At 39.4% G+C, this 10,268-nt stretch overlaps 1 protein-coding gene across 1 annotated transcript; it reads right to left on the bottom strand.

Annotated features, from left to right (window-relative positions):
• Window positions 1-9,076: 9,076 nt before the first annotated feature.
• On the bottom strand, window positions 9,077-9,568 carry KRTAP11-1 (keratin associated protein 11-1). Its single transcript, XM_030880929.2, has one exon. The coding sequence runs from the start codon at window positions 9,566-9,568 to the stop codon at window positions 9,077-9,079; it is 492 nt and encodes a 163-aa protein (XP_030736789.2).
• Between the last annotated feature and the right edge of the window lie 700 nt (window positions 9,569-10,268).

Genomic DNA, 10,268 nt, shown 5'->3' with positions numbered 1-10,268 from the left:
ACTCCTTCTTTCCGTTCCAAAATTAGTATAACATCGAACAAGACTTCTGCAGAATTTTACAGATGAAATACAGAATCCCAGATACATTTGAATTTCAAATAAACAACAAATTTTTGTCAACAAATACTTGTCTCAACTGGGACATACCTATAAGTTTAAACAAAGACTTCAGAGACTAAGACTACTAGTAGTGGGAATTAGACACAGTAGAGGATGAGGGTAGGGAAGATGTCTTGAGTCGACAAAGAGAACGAGAGATTGGTTGTGAGAGATAGAGCTCGGTAGAATCTTCAACTAGAACAACCTACCACTTTGCAGGTGGTGTGTTGTACGCCAGCTTAGCCTCACTGCCCCATCATGTGTCCTGAGGACCGCTGGCGGGGTGGGGGGGGGCATGTCTAACAGGACAGGATGGACATCAGGAGGGGTGGTCAGGCCTCTGTTGTTAGAGAGCCAGCTAAGTCCTCTAGAGAAAAGAGTAGTTCCCTAAGTGTATCCTGTGTAAGGTTGCCAGATTTAACAAATAAAAATAAAGGACTACCAGTTACATTTCAATTTCAAATAAACTACCAATCATTTTTTGCTGAATGAAAAAGGCTTATGGGGCCCTTGTAAAGAATATGGAATCTGACAGTGATGACATAGCATGTGATACTCCTGGACAGACTACATGCAGAGCAACTCGTCAAGAAATGAGAGTGAATAAGGAGCTGCAGTATCTGAATTGTGCGACCTGCATATCTCTATAAAAAAAAAAAACACTCAATTAAACATCATTTAGTGGTTCCATCACTGACTATGTTTATTGGACAAACAAGTCACTCCTGTCCTATTTCCTTATCTGTCAAATGAGGGAGTCATATAAATTGACCTCTAAAGTCTCTTCCAGAGCTAATATCTTACAAAGATATTGTTACAGGCTTCCCTGGTGGTGCAGTGGTTGAGGGTCCGCCTGCCGATGCAGGGGACATGGGTTCATGCCCCGGTCCGGGAAGATCCCACATGCCGCGGAGCGGCTGGGCCCGTGAGCCATGGCCGCTGAGCCTGCGCGTCCGGAGCCTGTGCTCCGCAACGGGAGAGGCAACAACAGTGAGAGGCCCGCATACCGAAAAAAAAAAAAAGATATTGTTACACGATGAAAATAGCAGTCAGAATGGAGGACTCCATCATTCAAGAATATATTATGTGCCTTATGTTTACTAGATGGAAATATAACATTATGTGTCTGCGTTTCATTCACAGAGATGTTGGCTGGTCAATTCCCATTTTACTTCGTTAGAAATATCTAAATAATTCCCAGTCCTTGTAGACATTACCAGAATTATTTACATCTCAACCATCTAGAAGTATTTTCCTTGGGTTTAAAAAATAACAACTCTTAGAAAGTTAGATCCTTCAATGCCGTGAGCAGCGCATGAAGTGTTAGATTAGTGCCCAAGTGAATCCCTTCTCATACATTCTGCTTCCTAAAACAGAGCTCCTTTCGTGGACGGATACAAATAGAAATCTAATTCAGATTCATCCACCAGGTTCAGAGTGCCCACCATGAGTCAGATCTTTATATTATACTCTCATTCCTTTTTCAATATTTTTTATTTTTATACAATTTTAAAAGTTACTTTCCATTTACAGTTATTAAAAAAATATTAGCTATATTCCCCGTGTTGTAAAATACATCCTTGAGCCTATCTTACACCCAATAGTATATACCTCCTGCTTTTCCACCCTTCTCTTGCCCCTCCCTGCCCCCACTGGTAATCACTAGTTTGTTCTCTATATCTGTGAGTCTGCTTCTTTTTTGCTATATTCCCTAGTTTGTTGTATTTTTTAGATTCTTCATGTTAAGTGATATCATACCATATTTGTCTTTCTCTGATTTATTTCATGTATGTGTTCTTCCATCTTACAACCACATTATGAAACATTGCAGACACAGGCTTGCTGTTCACCAAACTCATTTTCTTTTCTCTTCCTCTTTTGCCTGCATCTAGATCATATGAGCCAGTTCTTTGCATTTAAGTGTGACCATATGACTGGGAACTTGACATTGAAAAGTGGGCAGAAGCAATGCATACCACTTCCAAGGCTGGCTCATAAAAACTCCCCACCTGTAATCCCACACTCTTTGCCCCTCTGCAGCCACATTAGAAGCCTTGGTTAGAAAAGTCACAAGATAGAAAGTGCCTATGTTTCCAAATCAGCTGTTGTAGAAGAGCTACCCACTGCTTAGGAACACCCATTCAAGACTGGGGATGAGCAAGAAATAAACTCCTATTGTGTTCTGTTGAAACTATGCAGCAATGAGCATCACCTTAGTTAATACTTGAAGATAGAATTATTATAGCCATTTTACACGTGAGGGAACAGAGGCTCTGAGAGATCAAACCACTTAACTTAACATCAATGTAGTAGAACTGAATTTATCACCAGACTTAACCCCAAGTCCTGTGACTTTTCTAGAAGAGAGCTGCCACTCTTCCAAAATTTCTGATTTCCAGAAGTACATTATATATGCTTTTTAGACCATTTTCAGGCTTTTCTTTAAAAAAAGAAATTTTCCAAACCCTTTCCAGTATGCTGACATAAGGGAAGAGTCAATGAATTAATATCTTGCTAAGGGCTACCAGAAGAACTGAGCTCTGTCCTCATTTTAATCAAATCAATTTGAAAATGAATGCACCTCTTAATCCTGGGATTTATAACTATAGCTCTTGTCCAGGGAGTAAGTTTTAAGGTAAAGTAGCTTCACTTTCTGGTGAGTTTTATTTCCATATTTCATTATCTACTATGGAAAAAAGAAGAATGTAAAGATTATTGAACATTTTATTTTTTAATATGATTTCTGGTCTCTCAGCAATCTTTTACCTTTTCATAAATGTATAGTTGCATGAATCTGATTGGTAAAAAAGACACAGCAACATAGACCATGACTATACCTGTTTACCAAGTCTACTTTAATCAAAAGAAGAATTCTAGGAAAATGTAGAAATGAACAAAAAGTGTTGTTCTTGTAATTAACCCAGTTAAGCTCCCCAAATCCATAAAATGTAATGTTTCCATACCTATCTTTATGAAAACCCAGAACAGTTTGGTGACAACTTTTCTGTGAGAAAATCACTACAATCTTTTTGAAAAACTATTTCTTCTCTTTAGGATTATTACCCACATTTATTTCTTCCAATAAATTATAAGATGCATGTAATGGTTAATTTTATGTGTCAACTTGGCTGGACCACAGTGCCTAGATATTTGGTCAAGCATTATTCTGGTACCTCTGTGAGGGTGTTTTGGATGAGATTAAGAATTAAATCAGTGGACACTGAGCAAAGCAGATTACTCTCCATAACATGGGTGGGCCTCATCCAATCAGTTGAAGGTTGAATAGAATAAAAGATTGACCTCCCCCAAGCAAGAAGGAATTCTGCCAGCAAACAGCCTTTGGACTTGAACTGTATTATCTGTTCTTCTCTATGTATCCATCCTGATGACCCACCCTTCAGAGATTGGACTTTCCAGCCTCCATAATCCAATAAGCCCATTCCTTAAAATAATCTCTCTCGCTCTCTCCCTTCTCCCCTTCTCTTTCTCTGTCTCTTTATTTCTACACACATACATCCTATTGGTTCTGTTTCTCTGTACTATTATTAATTAGACTTTCAATTATAGAAATAAATAAGAACTTAAAAATTCAAAAATTATAGTCTTCTTATATTTATTAACATTTATTAAATACTCTTCTGGGAATTATGAATGTCACACCAGCAAGTCTTAACAGCATTCATCAGGTAATGAACATGTTTTGATATTTTTGTGTGGAAAAGTGACATTATCAGATTTATGGGTTAGGTTGTGCCTCCTACAAATTCATATGTTGAAGTCCTAAGCCCCAGTATCTCATAATGTGACCTTGCTGGGAAGTAAGGTTTTCTGCAGATAGAGTTAGTTAAGATGAGGTCATTCTTGAGTTGGGTATGTCACTAGTTCAATATGACTGATGTCCTTATAAAAAGAGAAAATTTGGACACGACATGAACACACACACAGGGAGAATATGGCACGTGAAGATGAAGGCAGAGTTCAGGGTGATGCTTCTATAAGCCAAGGAACGCCAAAGATTGTCAGCAGCCACCAGAAGCGGGGGGTGAGGCATGCGACAGTTTCTTTCTCACAGTCCTCAGAAGGAATGGACCTCGCTAACACCTTGATCTCAGACTTCCATCCTCCATAAATTTGAGACAACAAATTTCAGTTGTTTAAGCCACCCAGTTTGTGATCCTTTGTTACAGCAGCCCTAGAAAACTAATACAGATAGAGCTGAGAGTGCTGTACAGAAAGGGAAGAATGACACTTAGATCACATAGGAGCTAATCACAATACTCTAGTGAAAGGCAATGAGTTCCCACAGTAGGTAAGACTAGAGGAAATGCTAAGAAAAAGACATAAAGAATTGTGATGGTAGAAGGAATTAAATGTGTGAAGTTAGGGGGAAGAAGAGTGAAAAACAATGACAGGATTTCAATCCTAGGTGACTTGGAAGATGGTGGCAGCATTAATCAATAGGTAAAAATCAATATGACAAGAAGCTTTAGCAAAAGAATATTTCATTTTAGTGAAACGGTCTTCTCTACGATTATGCAATTGATGTGTTCCTAAGAACACTTGCATTAACATGTTTAATGGAGGGAAAAGAGAGTTTAGGGGCTTGACTTTCAGGCCTAAAAGGATACATTTTTTTATGTAGGAATTTCAATAATAAATTCCAAAATAAATTTACACAAAGATAAATGATGGTTGTAAGTATATGGCTATGAAATCTACACATTTCTAAACAAGTCCTACCCTTGACTACCCTTGACTACCCCCAGCTCTGCTCCAGAGTAATCACTTGTCTTTATTACAGGCATTAAGACTATCATTATCACAATTTTTATACTAGATTGTCACTTTGATCATCCATTTTTATAATAAAGCACAGAACAACTTACACAAAGCAATTGTGTTTGCTTATAATAGATTCTCACCTGTGCTGATGGGAGCTTGTTCCCAATCCTAACTGTTTTATAATCTGAAGTGTGCAATACAAACCCTGATTAATAAATCACATCCCTGATTAATAAATTACACTATGGCCAATTTGAATTTTGAAAATTTCTTTGAATTTGATTATAAGACATCTTTTTGGAAATGCCCATGAGGCAGTTAAATATAGGAAAGTGGAGTATATGAAAGAAGTTGGATCTTAATCAGTGAAGACCTCATTTTCATAAAAGCTACACGATGCCCTCTAGATATGGGGCCATTTATAAATTCCTAAGCACAAGCTGTAGCTTCCTAAAAATAAAAAGAGGCAGAGTGATATTTACCAAGGCTAAGGTCAAATTGCAGAGCCCACTTTTACTGAAGGCAGAGGGCAGCTGTAGAGGGCACCAGTCTGGGTCTCCACCCCAATGTGCCAACAATTCATTCTTGCCATTCAGTTGGTTATCAGTACATTCCCTTGAGTCTCACAAGCTTTCTGACTCCCAGATTTTTTTTTAATGATTAAACCTTTTAAAAAATTTTTATTGGAGTATTGTTGATTCACAATGTTGTGTTACTTTCTGCTATACAGCAAAGTGAATCAGTTATACATATACATATATCCCTTTTTTTTAGATTCTTCTCCCATTTAGGTCATTACAGAGTATTGAGCAGAGTTCCTGTGCTATACAGTAGGTCCTTATTAGTAGCCTATTTTACACATAGTAGTGTGTATATGTCAATCCCAATCTCCCAATCTATCCCTCCCCCCTTTCCCCCCTGGTAACCATAAGATTGTTTTCTACATCTGTAACTCTATTTCTCTTTTGTAAATAAGTTCATTTGTACCATTTTTAAAGTCAAATTCCAGAGGTTGGTTATATGAATTTTCAGCTTTTACTGTAGTTGTATTATTTTAAGAAGCATCATATAAGAGAAAAGGGTAGAAAAATTTACCTTTTTAGAGAATTTATGGGATATAGCACTTTGGTAAGCACTTACAAGCATTTGTAGGGAAAAGTCAAAGCACATGGAATCCCTGAGTGGAAGATACAGAGGAAAATATAAAAGGTCTAGAGATATTGCTCTACATAACTAAGCTATGAACTCCATGAGGAGCAGAAGTCACAACCATATAACCAGTACCCAGCAAAGAAGCTGGAACGTTAGAGGTACCCTAAGGTTTGTGGAAGGAAGGGAGGTAGGAAGGGAGGAAGGAAAGGAGGGAGTGATTTGGTTTTGAGTTGAATGTGATAATGTCCCAGGGACAATGGCCAAGGAACTTCTTTATGTCTAAAATGTAATTTTGAGTTGTTTTCATCACTAAAGTATAAGTATCTTCTATGCACCCAGACTTTCAGTAAAGTCTGTTCGATACACAAATGCCTGTGTAAGTAGATTTTGTGGAAATCAAGGAAAGCAAACAGTGCTATGGTGTCTGAATCATTACACTCTGAACAGAAACAGAGTATAGACTAGGAAGAAGATCAATAAAATGAACTAATTCTTCTGAAGTAAAAGTTCAGAGCCAGAGAAGATTAGGAAATAAAACAGTAAGTCACCATCCTCCAACCTCTCCACCCTTGGATTCCTCAGCAATGCTAGGAGTAGCCAGGATTCCCACCAAAGAAGAAAAATGGTGAAAGCCAATTTCACTTCAATATCAAATGACAGGATGCCTCAGTGATACATGGGATGCACACTTATTGTCTCAGTTTATTCCTGAAACAGAGGCATACGATGGTATCATTATCTTTGTTTTACAGATGAGCTAAGGTTTAGGGAGCTTAACAAACATGCAGCCAAGGGGCAGAAACCAGGATTTGAACCAAAGTCCCTTGAACTGCTTCCCCACAGCTACAGACTATTACATACAAGACAAATTTCTGGGTCCTAGACCAAGAAGAGAAAGAAATCATCATTGCTCTATCTTTTAAAAGACTGTCTTCAAAGACAAACTTTGAAATTTTACAATTTATTATGAAATAAAGCAAAGAATGGAGAGAACTTTCAAAGTTCAAGTACAAATAGAATAGCTCTAATAGCAAAATAGATGATTCCCCAAACAGAAATAAAAGCAAGGAAATAGCTTGGCAGGATACCTACAATACCCTTGGATGTTCACACCATCACAATAAATAGCCCAAGCAAAAGTTCACTTATCTCAGTCTATAAAATCTGTTATTAAATATTGCTACTACATGAATCTTAAAGATGATTAGCTGTCTAAAGAAAAAGAAAAAAAAGGCATCTCTGTTTTAGTAATTTTTACTGAAAACTGGAAAGCTAAAGAAAAAAACATGAACAAAAGAATTATTAATAATGTGTAAGCCTCTGAAAAACTTCAGATTTTCCAAATCATATGTGAAGTGACCGAAATAAACAACGTGAGAGTTCAGTAAATGATAGCTTTGAACGGGCCATCTAGGGTTCTCCTAGTGATTTCCATTATAGAGTAAACCAGAGCATTTCTGAAAGCCAGGGTGTTATTTTTAAAAAGAAGAGTCATGAAACCAATGTATAGTAAAAGCTATGACTTGCTTTAATGAGATAGTACAGTGAGTCACACATACTAACATTTCTTTGATTAGAGGGAATATTTCTTCTAAGAGTAGAGTCAGTAATAGGAAGAAATGAAAATTTTCCTTCCAGAAATTGTCCATACGTTTTGCCTCTCTGAAAAACTGTTAGTGAAATAACAAAAACATTTTGTGCTGACAAAAGAAGTGGATGGTCAGATTCTCCACAAGGCACTAAGCACCTCTGTTATGAGAAAAGGCACCCATTGCTCCTGGCAGGCACACCTCATGTGCCTCCATTTTCTGTAAAAAAAAAAAAAAAAAAAAAAAATTTATCTACTGTTTGTCCTTGAGCAACTCTGCAAAGGAAATACAGAGATGTGTTTCTGGACATAACAGGGAATGAGAACAAAAGGAAACCAACTGGCGGTCAGTTCTCACTTTCTAAAAAAGGCAGAAGGAGTTAGCATGTTGACCACCAGTCCAGATGGCTTGTTTTATCTGCATGTGGGCTCCAATTGAAAGCAAGCACAAAATAAGGCTCTAAGTATTAAAATAAACCAACATGTGTTTGAAATTTGTTTTTAAGTCTTCCCTGCCCAGATTAACTAAAACGCAGAACTTTAGTTTACTCAGAACATGTTTGGGGGTCTACCAATACACAGCAGCAAGTGAGGGAACTAGAAAGCTACAGCCACCTTTTTGATGCCATAAACCTCAGGGCCTAGAAACTGACTTCTTCATCCTTCCTCCTTCTCCCTGCCTCCCATCTAATCCTTTGCAAAGTTTTCCACTGTGGTCCTCTGATGAAGTAAGACTCTGAACCTCTAACTGACTCCATTGTCCCCTTCGTTGTACAATTCCCCAAACTACCTGGTTTCTCAGGTAACATTTCTTTGTCCTGCATGGAAATTATTCTGCAAGCCCATAAAAAAATGGGGGAAATATAGAGGACTATTCACTCTACTTGAGTACATGTCCAAAGACTCTCTAACCAAGTAAAATATAAGATAATCCCTTGCTTGTCATTAAACACAGTGACTGAACCCATACTCCATTCTTGGAAAAGAAAATCAGACCTAATCAGCAAAGAATGATTCACAGACAGCAAAAATTCTTGCAGATAAAGAACTCTCCTGAGATGTACATTTGCAATGCCAAGTAATTAAGGTTTATTGAGAAATACAGAGCGAAACAAGTTCCCTTTTTCCGAGGCACAAAAACAAGCCAGAAGACAAAGCAGCTAGGTCAAAACATGTCAAAGCCATTAGAGACTGGGGCATGGGTGGTAAGTTTCTGGAAACATCCAGAGGTATACGTGCCACCAGTGATCAAACCCTTAAAACAAGATTGGTGCTGGCCAGAAAAATGTTAGATTGCCAAAGTCAGCTTATTCAAGCCTGGCAGCCAGCAATCAGACAGTTAGAACAGGGGGTCAGCAATGAAGAGCTATTCAGGGACAGGCAGCTTGTTGGAAGATCCTGGAAACACAGCTGGCAGGTCATGGAGTCTTGATTCGTTCACGGGCCCCTGCAAACTCAGCAAAGTCTTCGGCAGCTGGACACACAGGACTGCTGGTACATCCTGGAGACCCCGCAGGCTGGTTGGCAGATGGTGGAGACTCCTCCCACCGGCTGGCAGACAGTGGAGACACTTTTCACTGGTTGGCACACAGTAGGGATGCCGCCCAGGGGCTGACAGCCACTGGAGACAAAGGTGAGAGGCCGGCTGCAGGGAGTTGAGCAAGGATTGGAGACACAAGTGGTCTTCCGAGAGCAGGTCACCTGGACAGGGCTGGAGACACAAGGAGTTGGCTGGTAGCAAGTTGGCTGGCAAGCAGTGGGCTCGCAGCAGGTCTTCTGACAGTGGTCCAGGAGCCAGGAGCCAGTTTGGAAGGAGCTGGGCAAATAGATGCCACTCAGGCAGTCGATATCCGGGGTAGAAACTGTGGCAACTGGGGCCACTGGCACAGTGTATTGTCCTCCAATCAGCCTGGAAGAGCGTTTCTTTGTGGAGCAGTTGTAGGACATGGTGCCGGACGGAGAGATGTGAGTAACTTGCAGAAACTGGCTCCTGAACTGTAAATGGCATTTCAGGCTCCCGAGCTTTTATATATCCTTGCTGGTGGGTGGGGCTCCCACCCTGGTCTTCCTGGCTTCCTTGGCTCACACTGGCTTGTCTTAGAACATCTTGTGACTCTTCAGGTTAATTGTCTCTTGAGAAGCCTTCATCCTCATAAAGAAAGTTTAGTAGTTTGGTAACTAAATCATAGGCTTCTGGACTGTACTTAGTCCCAGGATTAAGAAGGTTGGTTGACAGCTTCAAAGTTATTGGTCATCCCAGCCCACACTTCATCCTTCATTCATTTTGCTTGGATACAATGAGTGTCCATCTGACAGTAACATCAAACATGCCACCATTCCACCATGACACTCTCTCCCTTCTGACTGGGACTAATTACACACCCACACGGAGTTTGGGTTGTTGTTGATACTTAATGTTTTAGGCATAACTTAATCAGTCACCCTCCCATAGCTAACGGAGCTTCTAATGAACAAGGAACATTCTTGAATATGCTTCAAAATGACAATGACAACACCTGTCAGGAAAAAGGACACAAAGACATATCCAGAGTACAAACTGGCTTGGAAAATCAATTAGGTGATCAGAGCAAGATGCCCCTAGGAAGGTTAGAGGGCAGTGGGACTCGCCTTTTATGTCCAAGCAGCA

This window comes from Globicephala melas, chromosome 4 (genome assembly GCF_963455315.2).
Source record: "Globicephala melas chromosome 4, mGloMel1.2, whole genome shotgun sequence".
NCBI lineage: Eukaryota > Metazoa > Chordata > Mammalia > Artiodactyla > Delphinidae > Globicephala > Globicephala melas.
Note: the sequence above shows the minus strand (reverse complement) of the source record. Positions and strands in the feature narration are given on the sequence as shown.

Coding starts and splice junctions, on each gene's coding strand:
- KRTAP11-1 (XM_030880929.2), bottom strand. CDS start 9,568: ATGTCCTACAACTGCTCCACAAAGAAACGCTCTTCCAGGCTGATTGGA.